General features: G+C 40.6%; 1 protein-coding gene across 1 annotated transcript in view; it reads right to left on the reverse strand.

The window, feature by feature from the left end:
- Positions 1–8,227: 8,227 nt before the first annotated feature.
- GPC6 (glypican 6) overlaps positions 8,228–24,129 on the reverse strand; it is a 535,318-nt gene continuing 519,416 nt past the window's right edge. The window contains exons 7-9 of the mRNA XM_052785623.1: positions 18,833–18,969; positions 9,967–10,142; positions 8,228–9,528 (exon numbers count right to left, since the gene is read on the reverse strand). Of these exons, the coding sequence (XP_052641583.1) occupies positions 9,326–9,528; positions 9,967–10,142; positions 18,833–18,969 (516 nt within the window). The 3' untranslated portion in view covers positions 8,228–9,325. The remainder of the gene's footprint in view (positions 9,529–9,966; positions 10,143–18,832; positions 18,970–24,129) is intronic.

The raw sequence follows: 24,129 nt of genomic DNA on the forward strand, positions 1-24,129 counted from the left end.
GAGAATGTAGGGATTGCCCATCAGGAAGGTCTCGGTGCTCTTGGCACTGTCACCTCTTCGTGCTTCCAAGCTCTAAGTCTACAAGTGGACCGAAAGTGCATTTACAGCTAATAAAGCAGAGCTTTCCTAGTCTGTCTATTGTAGTTAGTCATCATAAGGCTGTATATGATTGTAGTGGAAAGAAAAGCCTAGTGTTGCATCCGAAGTAATTATTATAAAAGGCTATATACAGAAAGAAATTCAATTGCATTAGCCCTACAGAAAGTGATTTAAGGCATTTTGCACAAAAAATATTGGGCTCTGTGAAACCTATTTCACAAATGTATCAAAACAGTTGTACGTATTTTTCTCTTTCTGTCCATGGTACACTACTTCTCTGAAGCTACAAAGCCATAAAGAATCTTGTCCTTAAAAGTTCAAACTCTGCCTTGCTATGCTGCTTTATATATATATACATACTGCCATATGCTGCTAAATACTGTTTCTTTTTAAGTAGCGCTTGGAGATGGGAGAACTTGGGATTTTTCTTTAGCTTTCATTTTGATTGGAACTCTCCCAAAGCTGAAACTGTACCATTTAGTTTCAGGTATGGTCTATAAACAGGATCTGTAGGGGTTTTTTTTTTGTGTGTCAGATTAGGCTGAAATGTTAAAATAGGATCAGTAGAAAAGCAGGTTTAATGTTTAATGAGATTTTTTCAACCCAACCCTATTTCTGTCTAAAACCAATTTATTCTAAACTTGGCTTGCGTTCAAATATCACCCCCATCAATTCACATTTAACTATGTTAAATACTAATCTAGAAATACAGCATCAAAACCGGAGCTAACAATTTGCATGCTTTCAAGCAATGTTCATACGCCTGTAGTCATAAAAGTTTAACAAGCAAGTATAAATGTCAATTGATACCTGAATCAAGACATCTGACCTACTTAAACAACACCCTTTATTTGAATTTGATAAATGTAACAAAATTGCTAGTGGAAATTAAATGATATTGCTCACCAACAAAACAAAGTAACCTGGGAGGAGTCAGTATATAAATGTCCATCAATTCATGTCGTTTGACATCTCTGAACATCTGAATGCAATTTCTTCATTTGTAAATTTGTGTTCAGATTAGGTAAAAGTTGAAAAGAAACTTCAGAATATTTTGGAGATGCAAGTGCTCCTTTCTCCCTCCTCAAGTACACGCACATATTCACAGATTATTTACAAAATATTCTTGCAGCCTCAAACTCAACTAATAGCACAAAGCTGAAATCTGAACTCCTCTGACTTCTCTTTGGGCAGATTTTTAAGTGATCATCACTCTGTAGCTTGTACAAGCAAACTAAGATTGACCGACTACTTAAAATTGGTCTGTGTTATCTAAAGACTGAAATAGTTAACCTGTAGTTATGTTACATGCATATATCATAATATACACGTAGCCAACATGAAAGTAAATGAAAGGAAGCCCAGAATGTTAAAATAAAATAAAAGGAAAAAAAAAATCCAACACCAAACCTCAAAACAATCAATTACAGAACTGATATGAATTGCTTCCTGATGTTGTTACCCGTTCAGTTAATCTTGCTATAGAAAATGCACAAATTCTTTGCCATTGCCCTTGCTGGCTCATCAGCACAGCAGACAATAACAAACCAGAAACTGTATGCTATAGTTACAAGGAAGAAACTGAATTTTGCCACAACTGAATGAATGAGCCAAAATGTAGTCTATAAGCTCTAATTATACACTAGATGATTGAAAAAAGACTCATCAGGATTTATGTCAGATGATCAAGAACATACACCCAGCAGAGCATGTTTAGAATGGAGAATAAAAGCTAAAGGTGGGGTCCGATAAAGCCTGAAAAAAACCCCAAATAAGTGGACCAAATCTCTTTGTTGCTACATCCTCTGTCTGAAAAGAGAAGCAATAAGTGCTACCAAAGGCACAGAGATCTGGGGAAGGGAGACTGAAAAGACAGTTCAGCCTGCTTAAGAAAATGGTCATAGGGACACTGGTGGCTCAAAGACAGGTGGGACATGTGGCTCACAGGAGCAGGAGAGCCGGACAAGAAGCTTCAGTTAGAAATGTTTATCATCAGAAAACATGGATTTGCCAAAAAGGACTTTTTTTTTTTTTTTCCTGGAACACACTAGCTTTGATGAAACATTCATTTTGAAAGATTTTTCGGGCCCAGGATCATACTTTGAGGTGAGGACTGAGGAGAGGAGGGAGGAGAAAGAGCACAGCCCACCTGTAACCTGGTGTCTGGGGTATTTAATGAAACGTGGGAGACCTCTGCAAAACCTTGGCTGAATGACTGGAGTTTGGGCTTTCTCCAAAGCCCCCGTGAGTGGTGTCCTCAGGCTTGAGAAGAAAACTCACTAGATGCATAGTGGAATCAAGTCATTTTTGTGAGATGTGAAGGACTTTCATGCCTCAATAATGTATATTGTTAGGAAAAAAGGACTACTGACACACAGAAATCTGTTTTAGGTAGTAAGCTCTTCCTCACACACTGAAAGATACAGAATTAGCCAACGTACCTGGAAACTAAGAAGAGAGAGAAAAACCTTGCAGCAGACTACAGGACGCCACTGACTCGTGAAACAATATTTGGGCCTTTGCTCTGTCCATAAGTGGGTGGTTATAATTAGATTGCACGGAAAATTCACCAACAGTAGGTTGAAAGGAAGAGCTGGATAACTGTGAGGAGCACCAGCTGTCCCTTGTGTGATTCTATTGTTAATCCCCCACGGTCATACGTATATATATGCTGGTTCTCACCGTGAAGTCACTGCTCCCCTCGCTCATTCCTCAGTTGTCTTTCTAACCACCTTGGAAGAACAAACTCCACCATCGGCAGGGACAACTTGCATGCCCGGGATGCTCCTTGCTTCAGGCAATCTGCGTGGGAGCTCAGCAGAGCCCTGGAGAGGTATAAAAGCAGCTCCAGGAGTTGACAGCAGCAGAACTGTTTAAATGGCTAGCCTCTCACTTTGAAGAAAGTAAATTTCCTTCCAACTTCCCCAACACTTGGAACTGAAAGCCATATACTTTGTATTTTTTTCAAGGAACAAAAATCACACTGATTTCTATTTTAGAGGAAGTAGATTTGTCTTCCCTGGAAATTTGGATTTAAAAGGTCTTCAGAGACACTGACAGATGGTACCCCACTATATCTAAGATAAATAGTTGCCATTCTGTACCTCTTTTTTTTGCTAATGATGAATGGATACTCCCTTTCCCTATTGCCTCTCAAGAAAAAAGACAACTTCTTTTGGTAATGCAGCTGTTCTGAGTTTAATAAACAAACCGGATGCTGCCCAGTGCTTAAAGTATTAAGCCTCACAGATTTCTTGGTGCCAGAATAAAGGAGGAAAAGGAAGAAGAAATTTTTTTTCCAGTGCACCATGAGACAAAAGCCTTTCATGCATGTTACACTGTTAAGTATCAACGCTAGGTAATTAAAAATAAAGGTGGAATGAAAGCTGATTGAAATACTGACCAATTTTCTTGAAATTGTTTGATTTAACTGTGTTAGACTTTAAGCTATGGACAAACCTATGTGACTTTCTTCAATTTCTGGACAGTTCAGAGACATCGGCTGTGGGGAAGCCAGGCAGAGACTGCGACTGCTTTGGAGTAAAGTTTGGAAACATATGGGTAAGGATGCTAATGTCACCTCTTTTATGGACAATGTTGCTGTCTGAGATTCAGAAAGAAAATATGAACAGCTTCCAGAAAAATAGACTTACTTTTTTCTCCCTGATTATAGTCAAAAGCCTTGTTAATGACAAAGTTCTCATTTGTTTTGTCACGGGAACAGGATTTCACACAGGTGCAATGCACTGGTTTGTTATACGACCACATATGATGCACAATTAGAATTTTAAACTATATGTAGTCAGTTTAGTAGAAAAAGTAGCAAGTACTGTAAGTGAACACTTCATGTTATGTTGGCAAATTACCCTGAAGTGATTGTTTGGTTATATTGGTCAGCAGATTTGAATAGGATAGACTGTTGGAAAATGTTCTGACAATTAATTTGAGACCATCTCTCTTGCCTGATGCTAGAATTTTATTTTAAATATCGTTTTCAAAGTTCTTGGTTCTCCATTAGGTCTCCTATGCTGTTTAACAGATGAGAAAATGGTTACTATCACATTGTTTATCTTTCATGTACCCTATTACCATGGTACTCTGGTCTTTATCATTGTTTTATCAAAAAAGGGTCATAATTACATGTTAATATGATCCTCACAGTCCATGTGAGTAGCTGTAATGGAAACATTGCCCTGTTCAGTGCATCACCTGCACTGAATTTTGCACACACCCTAATTTTCTTGGAAGTAGGTATTGCTGTGTCTGTTATGTTTTGACAATGTATTCTCAGCCCCACAGCTAAGACTTAGACTTTGACTGTTGAATTTGCCTTTGAACTTAGGGCTTTTGCAATTCTATGTAACATTCCACTGTTGTTCACTCTACTCATTCTCATCTAGCAGGTTTGAACATTTATGGGTTAATGTAGTAAATATAGCTTTGTGGTCTTTGAAATGTGGATTTCTTCTTAATATCTGAAGTCTGTCCAGAAATTTGTTTCCATACTGAAATCTGTAGAAACCCGATACTCCCAGCAGAATAATTCCAAAATTTTCTGTATTCAGTTTTAATGGATTAAGTTTGGAAGTAAATTAAAAATTAAAAAAACCCCACAACTTGCATCAGTGCTGTGATTTATTTTTCATGTTGCAGTAATAAAAGTCTCAGTAAGTATAGTTACATTTGATAATGATTCAGAGTCGGTTAGTAAACTGAAGGCAACTGCTGCCTGCTGAGATGCTGTATGCGCAGTCCACCTCCCAAGAACAGCTGTAGCTCACAGCCATTTTGCATGGAAGCAGCTCAAACTGGTTCACACATCTGTGGGAATCATCATTCCTAAAAATCCCGCAGAACGGGGATGATTTGTATGGCTGAGACTCAGATTTTGGGAGCTTTCCATGGACAGAGCTCTGCGATGCCTCTTAGGGAATTGGGACAGATCAGCCCTTACCAGAACCCCGAGGCACAGTGTCCTGGTTTCAGCTGGGATAGAGTTAACTGTCTTCCTAGTAGCTGGTACAGTGCTGTGTTTTGAGTTCAGTATGAGAAGAATGTTGATAACACTGATGTTTTCAGTTGTTGCTCAGTAGTGTTTAGACTAAAGTCAAGGATTTTTCAGCTTCTCATGCCCAGCCAGCGAGAAAGCTGGAGGGGCACAAGAAGTTGGCACAGGACACAGCCAGGGCACCTGACCCAAACTGGCCAACGGTGTATTCCATACCATGTGACGTCCCATCCAGTATAGGAACTGGGAGTGGGGGCGGGGAATTGCCGCTCGGGGACTGGCTGGGTGTCGGTCGGCGGGTGGTGAGCAATTGCACTGCGCATCATTCGTACATTCCAATCCTTTCATTATTGCTGTTGTCATTTTATTAGTGTTATCATTATCATTATTAGTTTCTTCTTTTCTGTTCTATTAAACCGTTCTTATCTCAACCCACGGGTTTTGCTTCTTTTCCCGATTTTCTCCCCCATCCCACTGGGTGGGGGGGAGTGAGTGAGCGGCTGCGTGGTGTTTAGTTGCTGGCTGGGGTTAAACCACGACACACAGGTTCCTCTGCTCTTCCTCTTTAGCAGAAAATCTCTACTCTCTTTTTCCAATTCTTTCTGACTGTCTTTTTTGAAATGCCTAAGTTTAGCCAGAGTTCAGGTAGTCTGCACTGCAGTTACAGTAGTGTGTACTGAGTCATCAGTAGAAAAATCTGCAGTACACGGAACACTAAAATTTGTGGATGATGCAAAAGCAATTTAATTAATATTAAAACAGAAAACCTGACAGGGCTCTACAGCATTGGTTATGTTATTAACTGCATCTAATTTTTTAATAGCCTCCACTTTAGAAGAACATAAAATGTCAAGAACTTCTGGACTGCACAGCATCGAGGGTTTACACAATCAAAGGATTTTTCCTTAGGACTTAGGTCCTCTTTCTTGAACAGGTAATTGTCTTCTTTATCATTTCTTACTTTACCGGCCACTAACTAACAGAAGACAAATATTTAAATTGTGGCACACCAAAAAATTACCTTAGAAGAAGAGTTATTGGATGTAAAGGATGTGCAAATAGAAGCATTGGAAATTATGTAGATTCTCACATTTATGAACACGAATGCTCTTTCTTTTCTTTCCTTCATTCCCAGTTTCATTTGCTCTGTAGATTTAATAGCTCTCTTAATCTCAGAAAGATGCAATGTATGAAGAGAGTATTCAACCTTTAGGGACTATTAAAGAAATGTATACCTAATACAAAGGCATCTCCATCTCCTGACAAGATATCACCATGCATAATAGCAAAGTAAGTGGAGAAATAACAGGGAAGAAATAAATTTCTGGCAGAACTCCCATGAGACAATCACATTTCGGCAAAGATCATTCTGGTTTGTTGTTTCACTGGCAGTTTGTAAGATCCAGTCCAAGCAGAGCAGGGCCCCTCCTGCAAGCTCCCCGAGGCAGAACAGACTTCAGCAAACCCCCTAGTTCTTAGGGATCCCTCTTACTCCTTGCCCACGAGTCCATGGAGGTCTACAAATAGTTAAGAGCACCCTGGACACCCAGTTTGGCTGCACCAGCTGAAAACAGTCATCAGATCACCTAAACGTGGGCCAAGGCCAACACAAAGAGTCCATCAGCTCCTCAACCAGCAGTGTGGAGCAGGTCCAACAGAGGACTTGCCTCAGAGGGCTTGGACTTTGTTACCTGTCAATAAGCTTCCAGACCCAGAATAATCAGATGGAAATAGTATCAGTTACCACTGAATAAACACAGAATGGGATAAATCAAAATGACATTCAACTTGTCCTGAAACAAAGTTGCTGAGGAGAAGTGTAGAAGGGTTGTGTATATGGGTAGAAAGACATGACCAGGGGAGAATTTTAAACGGCTCTCCTTGTAGAAAGCTGCATGTGCAAGTTCAGGAAAAAAATTGAAAGAAAAGATCCTCTTCTTGGTACCTGCTGCACCAGGGCCAGCAAAAAAGCCTCTGAGAATTGGCTTACACTCTGCTGTTTAACTTCCTGAAGACATTAAATGCTGAAGGAGACAAAGATCTGCTCTAGAGGGAACCAGCAGAGAAGCAGGAAGCACGGCTACGGCCGGCGTAAGACATGGGAGACCCGAACACCTCGCCAGCGGCTCCTGCACACTAGGCTGGGCCCAGAAGAATAGATCATTATACTTTGAAATAAACAAACAAGTGGGAAAAAAAAGAATGGAATACAAGTGGCTCAAAACCTATGCTTTTCGTTATTAGACATAGTCTATAGATAGTTTGTAAATGCTTTTTGGTAAAAGTGCTTAAGTATACTTTATCCTAACGTGCTGTGTGTTTTTTACTTTAATTTCATGCCTAAATCGATAGCTAATTATAATTTGACAAGAAAAAGGGATTGCAATGGATATGATCTACCTGCTCTGCTGTTAAATTGTAATGTGGTTGGCTGGCTTTGCAGTGTTACCACAATTTGTCTATACCATTTCAGGAGTCACCGTAAGAATCAGGAAATAAATTTCTGGTGAATCATTTCAACACCGTGCAGAATTGTCCCAGAAGCCCTTTGTCTGTGGCTGATGGAAGAGGGAAGGTTTTGATGTCTAATTGTTGACACTTTTTTGTCCAGGATTTAAACAGTTTGCATCTGGGGTCTTACGACCCGATGCAAATAAGGGAAACTCTTTCCAGGACCATGGTCATTTAGGCAATGATTATTAAAGCAATGTATCCTTGAAGAATCTGAGAGTACAACTGCCATCACAAATAACATCCGTGTCCTTCTCTAGGCCTCTCACACAAACTCACATGCCCCCCACAAATACACATATATGAGAGAGGTTTTCTCCCCCACCCTGCAAACCTGTTAAGAAATGGACAACTGGATATGTAAAAAATTCTCTTCTTTCATTTTTGTGCTCACCAGTCATTAAAGGGTTACTTTTCAGAGCAGCACAAAAAAAGAAGAGCTGGTTGACCAAACATTTTTTTTCTTACAAAGAAGTGTCAACCCTGAGCTTGTAATTAAGAAGTTAAAATCTGTGATTTATATATATTTATATATATAAAAATAGATGATCATACTAAGACTAAAAAAGTGAAAGAAATCTCCATGTCAGTACTATATATTTGTTTGTTCTGAAATTTTGTAGAAGAAATCCTTGTGACACTGAAATTAACTGATATGAAAGATGTAGGTAGGTGTGAAACACACTATTGATCTGGTTGCTGTTAGTCCGTTAGAGAATTGCCGTCTTGGTAGGATAATGAACATGGTAGCAGAAAGTCCTAATCAATGTCAGAACAGTGACAAAAGGAAAGAGATTATATCACAAGAGATTATTTTCTGTCCGAACCCTTGAGGGAAGATTTGTCAGGAGCGTTGTTTAGCATTACCACCACGGCTGATGGTGAGCTAAGTGGAAAACTGTGCCAATTGTATAACATGGATAAATACTAAAAGAAGCTAGGTGAAATCGTGCTACTACTCAATTTTTTACTGGGCATTAAGATTTAAATCCTAAACAACTGTAACATGATATTCTGAAGCTAGTGGAGTTACTATCATACTAAAAGATAAACTTATTTTTCAGCTTCTCTACCTTCATACCAATCTGATGTGGTTGGCAGATGGAGTGCATTCACCATTGAGACATACTTCTGTGTTGGAAAAAAAATCCAGACTTCCTCCCTATAACAATGATCATTCTGATGACCTGAATCATCCTACAAAAGTTCCTAAAGGAAACCTGGCTGTCAGTGAAGAACGGTTGCATTTTTTTTGTTCCTTTCTTGTCTTTTTTTTTTGTTTTGTTGATAGTCTGTTGAAATGCAGCAGCCTTGAGTCAGGCCCGATTCAGAAAGAAACCTGTTTTCTTGGTTTCTTCCCCCCTCTTTTTTCTCGTTAGGGAAAAACACACACTGTAAGATCCTTTTTTACTTTTGCAGCATAAAAGGAAATGAAGCTCAGAAAGTCTCCTGTAATAAAGGTTTGAGAAAGAATTCTCTCAAGAGTGGATATCGTCTTCAGAGATATCTGAAAAAAGCAGGAAGCAGTTCAGTCTGGCACCTGGTACTCTTTGGGAAAACAAAAAAGGGAAGCAGGTTGCAGTACTGCTCTCTTCTTGTAGAAAACTGCAAGTGTTTGTGGCATGGTCCATTGTCCAAGAGTATAAGAAAAGAAGAAAGTTGGCTGTTTCTCTAGCTAAAACACAGTTTCTCTGACCAGATCCAGGATTATCTCCACTGTCTCTGCAGTACAAGACTGATGAAGACGATGAGCAATGTCTGCAGTGACCAGCCAGGCTGTGTGGCTGAAGCCTCCACCTCCCTCCTGTCGGAGTCGACCGGTGGTGCTTCGGTGGTGATGAAATCAAACTCGGTGGGACAGATGTCATCCGTACAGCCGCTTCCGCTGCCCGAGCCGCTGGTTTCATCACCTGGCACAAAGGAGCAAGGAAAACAACATGAAGGCCACGGGTTACAGTGTTCATCCCTTTTCTCTGTTCCCGTTCCACCCGGCACCCCAGTGGGGATGAACACCTTGGGAACGGGAAAGTGCTGGTGGTGCTAACTTTCATTCAGTAAAGCATCCAAATGAAAGCCACTGTGATTTAATTAGGTGCTTAAATGCTCTTCAGAAAAAGGAGTGGACTGCTGGCATTATGGAAAGCCCTCAGCGTCTTGATGCATTTGACATGAAGATAAGCAAGAGAAGCAAAAGAAACAAATATATAACTGGTATTTCACGGGACAGAAAAAGACTTTTTTTTTATGTTGCCAGCAGCACAAAGATCAAAGAAAGCCATTGCAATGGAACTGATTTATAAATGTGTTTGAAAAATATACTTATTTAATGACAGTTAATGGTTTCTTACTTGTATCCTGGAAGTTGACATCATTTCCATTATATGCGTTCTTCAGTTTGTTAGTCATGACACGTAAGGCCATGATTTGTTGTCGAATAAAGGTGTCTGGCCTTGTGATGTCCACATCTACTTCTGGATTGTTGATCTGGTTGGTCAAGCCATCGTTCATAATCTCAGGCAAGTATCTATATAGGGATGAATGATTAGTTTAAAATGCAGTAAGTTTCAGAAATCAAAGACTGTACAGTAAGTGCTGTGCTAAGCAATTTGATATTGATAATGATTACACGGTTCTTAAAGAGCTCCAGTGAAACCATTTTAAAAATATGGTTTTTAATTTTACAGACTCTAAAGGATCTCTTTAGTAGCTCAGCTGCGTGGAGAGCAGAAAAAATTTAAGCTCTCCAACCTCCTAACTCTCCACATACTTCCCAGCAAGTGCACTGGCTCTGTGAACTATGGAAGAGGTTCACCAGCCAGCAGTAAGTCACTGCATGTTCAGATCCTCTACTGATAGGAATGGTTGCACACTAAATTAAGCATCTAACAGTGCATTCTTCTGTTTTTATTTATTTCTGCTTAAAAAATATGAACTCCTTTGTTATATATAGCATATTTGTTGTTCTGAGATAGTTTAGAAGGCTATCTTGAGGCATTATGGCTCTCCTTGTTTAAAGTAAATCCTTAATTTTCTTCTCTAGTTCTTCCTTGCATCCCTTTTTTGACCACCGTGAACAACATCTCCAGCCTATCCAACATCCAGTCCCATAAAGAGCGTTGTGAGTTTACCAGACTCCAGTATTCTCTTTGATTTGGTCCTTATTCCTTATAAACAGGCTATACTTGCATCTTCCACGTGCTTTGTGCATGACATATTTAAGGTATGGCATTTCCTATCCATCCACATATATGAATTTTTTGTTCAGGCTCTTAGCTTATCATTTCTTGATTACTGCAGCATTCCCTTCTCTGATCTTGGCAAATGCAATCTTAGGCTGCTCACAGGCAGCAAGTGTGCTTTTGCAGGTATCTCTCCCCTACAAAAATCAGCCCATGCCTCCAATCATCCTACAGTAAAAGTCTTCATCATCTCTTCACTTTGTTCCCTGCTGCTCTTTGTCCTCAGGAAACTCTCCTTATAGGCATCTGCAAAGCCACCTTTTTTCCTGCTTTGAATCTCTGTTAAAAATTGTCTACGCATTTTACAGCTGCTAGGCTGATAAAGGGCTGACATTATTTCTCTGTGCTAGCATGGTATCCTGAGAAAATAGTTTATCACTGCTTCCCTGTCCTCTCTTGTCTGTCTTTATTTACCTACTATCTTTGTATTATATTTAGACTGCAAGGGATTTGGGGCAGATCTACCCTTTGTTCATGTTCTTTATCAGGATACGATCTATTTTGTAATTAGTCTGCCTACCAGGCTATCCTACTGATGTTTGTGGGACTCCTCGTGTGGGTGTGTGCTCAGCTGGTAATGATAGCACAGTGTAGCCTACTAATGGCAAACTTTCATGATGCCTGGTACCAAATATAGTTTAAGAGTATTTCACTTCACTCTCACTTGTGCCAGCCCGATTCCCTATCAATATTCAAATTTGGCGTTGGTGCCAGTGTTATTTTCATATTGGTCTGGAAAATAAATATATCCCCTAAAAATAAATGTGAAAGTGAGGGAGAAGAAAAGACTTTCTCTGCTGAAGTCATGGTTAAGGGAAAATAAGTTTTGTATTGCTTCTGGAGGTTCACAAAATGATGACTGCTTTGCTGCACCAGGGAAGGGTTTAGTCTCATCGTAATAGGTCCTTGCTTTGCAAGATGAGACTCATTTGTCATCAGTGGCCTTTGAAAGCTTACATGAGAATAATCCTGGGGGAGTGTGAACATATAAGAACAAAACATGACTGCCAAAAATACCCAGCCTCAAACAGGAGTCCTGTTGTTTCACTAGGACCATAATGAGAAATAACTATGCTGTAGGGATCCCATCCAGACTCCTGTGGTACAGGCTTAACTACGGTGAGAATACAGAAGCACCCCCTCTAGTACGGAGGACTGCAGACCGCAGTGTTATGAATCACGAAAGATAGAAATTGGAAATAATTCTGCAGAGCTGCCTGGAGGAAGCAGGACAGAGACCTTGGCACGCAGGGAAGCTCTGGGCTGCAAAGGAACAGCACCTCCATCTGTCACACGTCTCTACAAATGAAATGGCTGCTGTAGATAAATTACTCAGCCTAGAAGTAAATCAGCGATTTCAAGGTGCAGTTGATTAAAAAAAGTAAGAAGGTAAGAATTGCCCTGCTGGCTCAGAGAGGATGTCCATCTTGCCCAGTGTCTTGTCCACGACAATGGCCATAGCTGTTAGCAGCTAGAGGTGATTTGAAATCACTGAGTGTTCATGTGGATTGCTTTCCTTGTTTATGAAGGGTTAGCTGCTCTTTATTGCAAGCCATCCATGAGAAGCTATGGCTAGCTCCGAACGGCAGTTCACAGGCTTTCTTTGACTGATTTATGTTTGATTTCATCTCGTCTTATCGGCAATAATAAAAGAAGAATGTACTGACTTCTTAGTGAGCTTTTTATATGGAGACAATATGAGTTAGTTTGGAGATTTAAAGCAATTAGAGAGTGCCCTGGTGTGTTTTATCAAGGTTCATATTCTGCACTGTGATCAGCGTGGATCTGATGTCCTTCTGAAGACCATCTAACTTTAAATGAGCCAGCCCATTCAGTCGCAGGAAGTGATTCAGTCAAACTGTCACACATCCTGCATTATCCCTGCATTATCTGCCTCAGGAGCTGGTCATCCCCAAAGCATTCCTGGCATGGAAGGGCTTAACCTCTCAGGAGAACTGGGCCAGTGCACCTCACCTAGGTGTGTAAGGGACCCATACTGGATGTGGGTCACAAGAAACCCATGACCTTATGATTGCCTAAATGTTACGTAGATATACTTAAATTCCCAGGTGAATGAGCCTCTTGGCATTTAGGGCATAAGAGCAAAAGAATTAGAGAGGCTGAAGATTCATCTTTAGGTTTATACAGATACCCAAACCTGTATGTCTAAATGCAAGTGTCTGCATATGAGCAGAGTCCCACTCTTGCCAGATCTAGTCAACACAAGATCTAGTCAAAACTACTCAGGAGTTTATTTGTCAGTGGAGCGGGGACAGCTGTTGGAGTCCCACATGCCTTTGGCTAAATGACTAGTTCATTAGATTTCATCTGCTGGGATTTAGTTGCACAGACAGACATCTGGTGCCATTTGAATGCTCTTGCTTATTCCTCCTCTTCTCCTTACTAGCCCTGAAAGGCGTGGCCTTCTGCATCATACCTACAGGTTTGTGGAGGAGGTCTTGGACATCTGGGGCATCTAAAGTTATATTAGGTGTCTTTCTTTAGACAGCTGAATTGAGCGTTGAGTGCTACTTCAGCCTCCAGGACGTGTGCTGCTTGGTGTCCTGCTGTAGGGTTTGAATGTCCCATAGGTCCAGTGCCTTATTTGCCAGCTCCATGAAGGTGTCTTGACTATTTAGACCATCTCACGTAGCAGTAGATAAGTGTGTTTAGGCAGTGGAAAACTGCCTCATTGACTACTCTGACAGGATATTGGGGCTCTCTTCAAGCACCTTAACATTGGTGATTTTTAAAATGCTCGAGCAGTTCTAGCCCAGCCTCTGGTCCAGATGGGAGGTAGTGTCCTGTGTCATACTCACCTCAGACATGCCGGAGAGTCACAAATGACACTACTCTCACTTGGGTAACACAAATGACTCCTTATTGTCTCACCCACAGGCATCTATATTAAGTGCATGAATTTACATGTCTGAATGTGAAGCTGGATTCTGCCCTCATTACTGAACTAGTTCACCTGCTTCCTCAGGGGGGAAAAAAAGTGCAGAAAAGCCTATATGGAATGTAAATATCTTTGAATTGTTTTCCTTTGTTTAAAGGACTGGTACAGATAGGGGAACATGCAGCCCAAGGTGTTTCGTGAGTGACAGCCTCTGAGAGGCAGCCCGGCACATGTTCTGACAAAAGCAGTTTGATGTGTGTGGGGTAGGGTTAAGTCACACCGAATTGGAAGCCATGTCTTGGGACCACTTTTTGACAGAAGATTTGTTGCTGGCTGCGCAAAGTTGTTGAACACAGCTGCTTTTGCTGCAGTTCTGTAAGTGGAGACACCCCTGTGAATTTTAAGCTTTGCTGCTGCTTCTGCTCTCGTTAATGATCTCTTTGTAGGCCTGGCCATTACAAGAACTGTATGCCCATTATAAATGAAAAGAAGAGAAGTGCCAGCCTGAATCAGTGTCTGTTCTTTGCATCCTCCTAGTAAAAAAAAAATCAGCTTTCTTAGCCCTTTGAGTATAGAGAAGCTGAACAATACTGCTTGTTTTCTGCTGTTTGCTCCTTGCTCAGCTATGTCAGAATTTTACTGTAATTTACATTGTTTTCTAAAATATTAATGCTTTCTGTTCCTCTTAGCCTTTCCACAGTTCTTGCTTGTCTCAGCAGACACAACAAAGATGTCTTTTGGCACATCATAGCCAAGTACCACAAAGCCTATTTAAAACCACTTTTTTTTTTTTTTAATATCCAGTTAATGTTCCAGGGTGTCTGCTTCCTTTTCAAGTCTAAAAATGACTGATGAATCCTTCAGGTCATTTATATAAAGGCTGTAGCTATGAAAAAAACAAAACAAAAAAAGGAGGAATCTTCTGGTTTTTAAGAGACATCTGCCTTAAAGGGCAGCATTCTCCATATTTTGCTGCTGCAGCAGCTGCTTACAGTACGACTGGAGCATCCCACCTAGGCAGTACTGGACTTTTTCCAGGTGCACAGAATTGTAGGCAATAGAGTACAAAATACAGCACAGGCTTACTCAGGCTGGGCTGGGGGTAGTCAGTCACATCTGGTTCAGAAAGATAAGTGCAGTGGAAAATTGGCTTGTTTGGCTAACTAGATCACCTCATCTGATTTTGTTTGCTCAGGAGGTAATCCCCATAGGATATTTTCAGTTCATTTTTTTTTCTCCATCTTGGAGAAAAGCTCAAGGAGATAGAAAGAGAGGGAGAAAATACCTCATCTGCCAGTTTGTTGGAAGGAAGAAGATGCAAAAATAAACTAGAGACATCAATTAAGAATAGGCAGTTTTCACACTTCCCGAGAGGTGGTTTATTCACACTTTCACTAGTGGTGCTAAATGGTTATCTTTGCCTACCTCCAGGTAAAGGACATTCAACTCATTCTCATTGCAAGCCTTGCTGGTCAGCAATGAGCAGCTTTCCTGGGGCAGGCACTGATGTGGTAAGTCTTTCTTCCCACCTGAATTTCACCAGGAATTAAAGGCTCTCTGCTGGGGGAGTAGGCACTCCCATACATGTGGCAGAAGATGAAAATTTCAGGCCAGCTGAGACTCTATCCTGTGTTCGCTTTGGTGAAATACCTTGTAGTTTTTAGCTAGACATTGAACATTAGTGTTCATTTTTCCTTTTATGCCTTAACATTTCTCTATTTTTTTTTCTGTTTATAATTACTGTTTGTTTCATATATAATTCTATTTCTTCTTCATTGTACTTGGAGGAGTGATAGGTTCTTCATAGAAAGGAATGCAGGTCTCATTTCTTCCACAGATTACAGCTTTCCAGAGCTAAGACATATTAATAAGTCTATAGTCCTGGTGAGCATGAGCACCAGAATGATAGTGCCTGAGCACAATCTCTCACATGGTTTGGTTGAAACAAGTTGGCCGAGTTGGTTGGAGCAATTCAAGGTTCTTCTCCTGACCACTGGAATGGTTGCAGATTTGGTTACTGTTCTCACTTCAGTAAAAGTCACTTATTCAAGGGCTAATACCTTGGATTTGGTTTAAGTCCTAAAGCCTGAATTCCATCATTCTTGGGAAAATTCCTTAATTTCTGGAGACCATCTATTAGTGAAGAGGTTATCAGCTGTTGTTAAGAATTTATCTGCATATAGAGAAGGAGCTAAATTTTTAAAGTTTGGTCTTGATGATGTTTTTTAGATCCTAAATATCCTAAAAAAATTTGTCTGCACATCTGGCACAAGACATTAATTCTTTAAACATAAAATTCTGTTCAAGTTCTTTTGTGAATACAGATATGATGGGGAAGTCCTGCTGGGTATCTCTCTAAAAGGCACTTTGTCTGAAGTAGCTATTATTATTTTTTTAATATGGATTTTTCAAAAAAAGAGGTTCATCCACCTAATAAATATTTTCCCATTTCCACAGCACTTCGTTTCTACCTGATGTGACCTGATTAAAACCATTCTTCGTACAGGATCAGCAACGAGCCAAGTGCACCCTTCCAGAACACCAAATGGATGACTGTTACCCCGTGATTGTGCGTGAATTGGCGACCTTCATTTGGCATCCTTGTGTCACTGTAAATTAATCATGGTAGCAAAGTGATATCTGGGGAGTGTAATAACCACAGGTGACCTTGGTGTAATGCCTCTCTCAGGAGAAAGCCTAGCTTTCATTTTCTGTGATCTCAGGTTTGTAACTCTTTTCCCCCGTAAAAGCAGCATTGAAAGGTGACGTGTAAAATGAAACATGAGGCATAATGTCTACCTGGCAATCCAAAGTTTCTAATTCTTTATACCACCACAGGCTCTGAGCAAAACCCAGCAACAATCTCCTTTCCCAACAGTAGCCAACACCCTGTTGTCTTCTTACTTGTAGTCTTAATGTCTAGGAAAACAGGAGGTGGCTAAATTTCCTTTTTTTTTTTATCATGGGCTGTTGTCTTATTCTCTGGAATTCAAAATGCAGCTCCTCATATAGCACAGGGGTGCTTATGACAGGTGACACAGTGAACACAGATAGATATATGCATATTCACCAGATTTTACCACTCTTGTTCTTGTGAACTAGCGTTTGATACCGGATACTAATCAGTATGATCAAGGAAGCATTTATGTTTTTTTCTTTATGCTGCAGTAAATGTCCTTGTTCACCAGCCAGGAGGTGATTTTGCATCTAAAGCTAGTTATTTTCAATAATATTTTCAATAATATTTTCAATATTATTTCATATACAGGCCATGGCATTCTGTGGTATGTGTCTGATTTATTACTCTTCTCTCCACCTGAAGCATTTATTGAATTCTGTTATTAAGACTATGACTATACATTTCTTCTGTGAAAGGATATGAAATAGAAACTGGACAGAAGAGCAGTGGCTGGGCCTGCTGAAACCATATTTTCACATGATGCTTTGAAGCTGTGATTCCACATCCAGTGAAATGTCTGTGTTAAATTAATCAAGGAGGTTATCAGCAGACGATAGCTTTTCTCAACGGCTCCAGAACGTTAATATCAGAAGGCACCATGGAAATAGCTAGGCTTCTCATAAGATAAATACTGCAAAAGGAGGGTGAAAAACTACATGCATAAAATGCACCTCCCAACAAATGTGGAAGTTGTGCTAGCTGAAAAGTATCAGCCAGACATGGTACAAACACTAGTGTTGTGCTTGGAAACCAGGAGGGATAGTAGCAGGTTTGACTGCTCTTTTGTAGGAGTAGCATACATGTCTTATTAATGCATGCATCCTGATGGTCTCAAAGTGGGTTCAATGGGCTAGCAGCATTCCAAACAGCCCTCTGCTCTTGGCTGGAGAATGAATTCTTTGGAGCATTATGTAGTAAGCTAGGAAAAAGGGCGTGCGTTCAGTGCAAAACCTCCCCCTGTAAAGTGTGCGCCTTTAAAAAGTTATTAGATGATGGGGTAGGTGCCATCTATCTATGTATCTGTCCATTCACCCATCTATCCATGCAAAATGGCATTTAACAGGTTTGTGAGTTTTTCCTATGTTTTATTTTCACTGAGTTTTTATATTTTATGTGCTTGTCTCACTTTTTTTTGCCCCTTGTTTGTTGTTTTTGTTGTTGTTGTTATTGGCTCATTTTTGTATCCTGGCTTCATATCTATCATCAAGTAAAAGGAAAATTAAGATTCCAGTCCCCGAGTGCCAGAAAGTATCACTGCTCTCCAGAGTCAGTGCTCACCAGACGCTCAAACCTCAAACCTCCCCACTCCTCCTGTCTCCCCGAAAGCACACCCTGCTGCTGGAGACCTGAAACCTGCCTGCCCCTCGTGTGGTCCTTGAGCCAATTCCTCTCTCTCTCAGCAGGGATAATCAGATCCTCTCCTCTGTCAGCTGATGAATCCACACTGGGACCTTTGGAGACTCCTGCTCATCTGCCAGCTCCAGCCCTGCCACAGCCAGAGCCAAGCAAACTTCAAAATTAAAACTCACAGAAAACTCGTCACAAACAAGGGCAGATGACCACAGTATCTCTGATGAAGTAACATAAGGTCAAGCCTTCTACACAAGATAAGTAGGAGTGTTACATTTATTCTCTGCTGCCTATTTTTCAGTTGTGTTTTGTTTGTTTGTTTGTTTGTTTTTTTCCCCAGCAAATAGCCCTAAGCTTTGCCAGCCAATAGCAAATAGAGCCAAAATTCCAATTTCTGGTTCATCCCAGTATGATATCCCGAGAGTGCAATTGCTTCACAAGCTGTCAGTCCCAACACAGGGATGCTAAATGGAGCTAAAGAGCTCTTTGAAATCTCAGTATAAATTATCCTTCTGGAGCTGAACCAATGAACATTTTCTATGTTCACATGCTGACATGCTGTGCACATTTACCCTGACTCACACTCTGGCTTTAATGGCACCTTGACAGTAAGTAATCTCAGCTACAAGCTGCGTGTGGACAATTACTTGTTCTCCTCATTTCTGTTTCACTCTTATAAACAGTTTTGTGAAATACCCTCAGTTTTGCGATTGCTTCAGGCCAGATGGGGGTTTGGACCGAGTGTGGTGGAGAGGGGTCCACCTCACCTCGCCTTGGTGTGGCCGTTCCAGCAGTCCTCCTCGATTGACGGACCGGCTGTCACTCGCTCATCCTTGCAGATTGTGTAGGGTAATGTTGACCAGAACTTTTTAGAGAGCTTTAGCTTTTCTTTAATGTCTGTTACCTGATTAAGAGACAACGAGAGGGAAAACAGGTTAAAAACATCAGCCACGCTAACTATCATGTTAAATAATAGGCTGTTTAATTCCATAATGGTGATGATGGTGAAAGTTAAAAGGGTTGAAGGTGCTAAAACTTAAATTCCTGTATTTACAAGCAAGGCACTCAGCATTTGGGTTCGGAGAGTACAAATAAACAAGTGTCACCTTTTTCCACAGGCAAGGCATTAATAAAAGCATGTTACTACTTGCTCTTTCTAGTCTCCATTTGTCTAAGGTTTTCTAAATATACATCTTTCTAAGAATTAATATGCCTCACAGTCTGCTGAATGTAAATTCAGTTAAACAGTGTACATCAGATAAAATGTCTCATCCACCAACTTGGTCATGTCTTAGATAAATATTATATTTCGAGCTACATGCATAGGTTCTGAAAAAATGGTGCAGTGCTGAGCTGATGTTGAACTGATTTAAGATATGCAGGCTGAATACATTGCAATACATTTGGATCTGAGTAACAGTGAGAAGTTCGTGTATATACCTGCATGCAGAGACTATATCTATCTTTGCTGTTAGGTGTATATAAATATCTGTAGCTGGATACAGACTTCACATTCAAGAAATGTTGGGATGGTATCGGAACAGTTTCTTCATGTTCTGAACTCCTTGAACAATAATTTAATTTGGCATAATTCAGGCAGCAAGCAGGAACAAACTGAATTTCCAGCATCAACTTAATAAATAAATGCTCTGGCTAAAATGTTATCAGTTCTTGGTTTGCGTTTGGTATACTACAGTGGAAAAATCTACAAGAATAGAAAGAAAACACAACAAAGGACAGACTACAAAGGATGAATGGTGCCACTGTTGTTCTTATGGAAACAGATGCATTTCACATTAAGTTGTAATAGGATTTAGGGGAGCTTGTTGAATAGCTTTCAAAGGAAATCACCGAGCTTTATTCTTTAAAAAAACCAAGAAATAAAAGCTCTCCATTCTTCCATTCAGTTTTGAGATTGGCTTTTAGGTTGTTGAGGTACAATATTGTACTTGGCTATTTATCTCTTTTATCTTTTGTTCTGAAGACATGATAGCTCTCCGAGCAAATGGCCCACGCTGCTTTGCCACGCTTAAACTCTGTGGAATGTCACTTTATAAGCCAGGAGATAGAAACAGCCAAGGATGTTATTTCAGAAGCACTGTCTGCATTTTCATCCGTAAGAAATAAGTAGGACAGTATTTGGCTGCATGGGTTGTTGACGGTGTTTCTTGCCATGGTAGACACCTTATAAATCTCCTTCACGCCCCCTGCCAAGCCCTAGTTGCTTTGTTTTCATATGAGATACTAGCAGCATTTGCAAGCCTTTAAAGTCTCAACAGGGGGGCCCTGCCAAGCCAAAAAATTAAATTCCAGTTTACAGACCGTGGGCAAGCCTTCAGAAGAAGTGGGGATACTCTCAGGATGCCTGACCTTTCTGATGTCTTTGGTCCATGGGACCCGGGTCGTTGGGCAGACAGCAGCCCCTGTTCTTCCCCTTCCACCCATGCTGGGGGTAAAAACCCCAACGTCCCTACTGGTACAGCTAACCAGCACAAGCAACTCAGTTAAACCGCCCAGTGTTCACGAAGAGGTGTGTAAACTCCTGTTAGGCCACGGGGCAGTAAATCAGGTAGAGAAATCCTATAGAAAAGGTAGGGAGGAGGGTCCATTCATATAAGCTTGGGGAACACAAGAGTCAAAGTGACAGATTTTGTACTTTCTTTCTTCTGCCCAGATAACTATTTACACAAGCAACCTGATTGATATTGGTGGTGAGTAATTAGTTTTCAGAGCAGTAAATTCGTTGCTATCTGGAAGTTATTTTAAGCTATTCAAAACTCAGATGTTTACAGTTATATTCAGATCTCTACCATAATCAAATTAGAGCTGGTGCTCTAGGACTTGAAGACTTCTGTTTTGAGCCACAAGTGAGTCAACACCCATTGGAAAGTGATTTCCCTCCCTGGCCCTTGTAAAGGCTGTAATTTGGAGTACAAACCATGTATTTTCATAGACGTCAGCAAAAGAACAGGGAAAGGTTCTCACAGCCCACATGCTGCACACGCCCTCCAGATTCTCCCTGAAAATCAAAATGAGGACTCCCATTCCCCAGTCACTTCTGAAGATATTAAATGATGTTTACATACTCTATGTGTACTGCATGTAGATGACAAATCATTAAATTTCCTAACAATACAGATGTTTTTTATTGGTGTTACAGAAGTACGGATGGTAAATAAAGTAAGATGGTCTTACTTTACCCAGGATTGCTGGTAAATGACAGCTAATTAAATCTCAGAGGCATTCCCCTGAGGTGTCATTCCCATTTTAGAGCCTGGGGGGAAGGGAGACATTTACATGACTCACAAAAGCAGCAATAACAAAAATGACTAAAGCGTAGGGAAAGGTTACCATTTGCAGTCCTCTCTAGATGCCTCCAATTCAGGTGCATTTTGCATTTTAACACTTTTTATCCCCCTCAGGTATTTCCCTTCATAGCTATCCCCCCCTTCCCATTGCATTACTTCTCCATCAAGCTTTAAACAATTTGTGGACTCAGCCTACGAAGCCTTGCTCTTTCTTGCTGTGTGACTGGACTTCTGTTAACCCTCTCAGCTTTTGGCAGTGGAGTTTACATATCTACCTAAAACAGTTCCTTGAACCTCATCCTGAAATTGGTTTTCTGGAAGTGCAGTATGGTTTCTGATGGCCCTGAAAGAGGAGTTACAAACACCGATTGATTCACCTCCTCTCTCAGGGAGTAGCCTGACAGCCACGTTCACTTCTGCATGATGAACATTCGGGCAGGCAACGAGTTTGGAGTACTTTTAATGTAACTTTAACTGCAGAATAGAATTAGGTGATGTCATGACGTAAAATTTTTGCCTGTGTGTTTTGGTGGCTTCAGTTCTGGGGTATCCTCAAGCATGACCACGGAAAGTCTCTTACTAGTCCCCATGATTACGCACATTCCTCCGTACATCGTTTTGATCACCACCAGCATTTAAGAAATATGTAACAGATGTAGAGTCCCTTGAAAACGAGATAAAAGCCACTAAGGATTCAGTTAACATTGCTTGCTTGTGATTTACGAAATCAGACTCCTGTATCCCCCTAGTGACCTGTGGCCTTATAAATGATTCCTTGGTATTTCCTATTCTTTGAATTAAAGATTAACTTTCAAGCTCGGTTAGACTTCTGTGGAAACATTTAAACATGAGATGTATACAATTTTGATATTTTACATATTTCCTTTCCACTTTCTCTAGCAGAGATTTATTCGGATTAAGACAGCTGTATCTCTTTGGCTGTAGTTAGCCTGACTTTCCCTAGCTATCTTCCTGACGCAGCCCTGATATTATATTGAACTACTTTTTTTCAGCTACTTTGAAGGTACTAAATTTGTTTTGAATTTCAATACTTTCTCTCTCATAAGAAAAAGGATATAGCAAGAGCCACGCAGAGAGCTACATTTTTAATTTATTGGGGGATATGTAGAAAAGATATTAAAATAGCCTGGCCTTCATCTATGATTGCTAACAGAAGAAAGGCATTACTGTGTAGGTGAGAAAAGTTTATATTTGCATCATTTCCAAAGAGAAATTCATATCCAGAGTTATGGAAATGGTATAGTTACATGCCCTACATTGAGAAATAATACAGTTCATTTCTTATTTCTGCCACTGACTTCTTATGTGACTGAGGCAGTCACGTATGTCATGCAATTCCTCAGCAGAACTTGGAACAGCACCCATGAGCTCAGTTCCAGTCCTACCAGCATGGGCTCAGTTATAAGCAGGTAAATAAAGCTGACCAACATTTCTGTCTTCTTTACTCACCTCGCACTCCAAAGTAATGAAGTGAGCTAAAAAGCAAGCCCATCATTTTAGCATGAATCAGACCTTAGCATTCCTTGTTTTAACTCAGGACATCTGGATAAATCGAAAGACTCACTAGGATAATTCAAAAAAGCATTGAAAATGCCACGCAAAACTAAAAGCGAGATGACAACATTTTATAAGGCACGAAAGATCCCAGAAAGACACTTGCTTGAGAAGTGGGCAGTCAATTGCCCATGGAATCAACTTTGGTTTAGTTTCCGATGGAAATGCGCTTCTTTGGCAGTGGGATAACATGCGCTCAGAAGCAATGGGGGCCAAAAAGCAAATTTTAAAGGTTGGGGCCCTCAAATAATTTTTAAAAAGTAAATTCCCTTTTTTCCTCCTCCTCCCCTGCCAAGTCCTCCCCTGGTGAGTCCATCTCATAGTCCTTCCAGATTTATCATCCCCACCAATATAATCCCTACTCTCACAGATAGAGGAATATCAGAAGATGCTAAAATAGTGTTCAAAGATGGTGGAATGCATTCAAAACTGACACAGGTTCAATGCAATAAAAGAAATAAAATAATATGGAGTCTTGCTTGTGTTAAGAAGAACTGGTTCTCATTAACCTTCTTTTCTTCCTGATGTTTTTGCATTGCATTTTTTTCTTGTTTATTCTGCAATTTGGGAAGATTTTCCTTTTGAAATGCAAACAGAATATTCAGCCTGCCTTTCTGTCAATACCTTCTCCTTGGGGATGCTCAGAAACACCTCAATGCAAAGTCCCATTGAGACTTAAGTCGTTATGCCCTGGAAAAATGTGCAAATGTTTCTGGCTGCTCACTGGATGTTGATTCTCTGGTGTACCAGGGTCCCACTCTGGATGACATACTGCGGGTCGGTATGTGGCGGCGTAGCCACTTGGGAGATGTTTCAAGTGGATGTTTGTGACGAAGCGCTATAATTTCAGGGGCTTCAGGCTGGGTATGTAAAGTATATCCTACCCGTGTATTGCACTAACAGAACAGCTACAGACAGTGAGTAGGAAGAGGCCTGGGGTTCTGTCTTAGAGAACAGACATGAAAGTAGCCAGCACAAGTCACGTTCGTGTCTGTGTAGTTTCTTTAGTCACATACTCCTTTGCCCTTTAATTCACAAGCAACATTTAACTAATGCCACTTCTTCATACTACATTATTTCCAGGTGAAAAAGCAGACAGTTTTCTACTGCTTGCTGCTTGCTTTCCCCTAGACGTGCCTAACGTACCCAGCCACACACCCAGCACACTTGCAGTCGTTAGT

The sequence above is a fragment of the Harpia harpyja genome, chromosome 4 (genome assembly GCF_026419915.1).
Source record: "Harpia harpyja isolate bHarHar1 chromosome 4, bHarHar1 primary haplotype, whole genome shotgun sequence".
Classification (NCBI taxonomy): Eukaryota; Metazoa; Chordata; class Aves; order Accipitriformes; family Accipitridae; genus Harpia; species Harpia harpyja.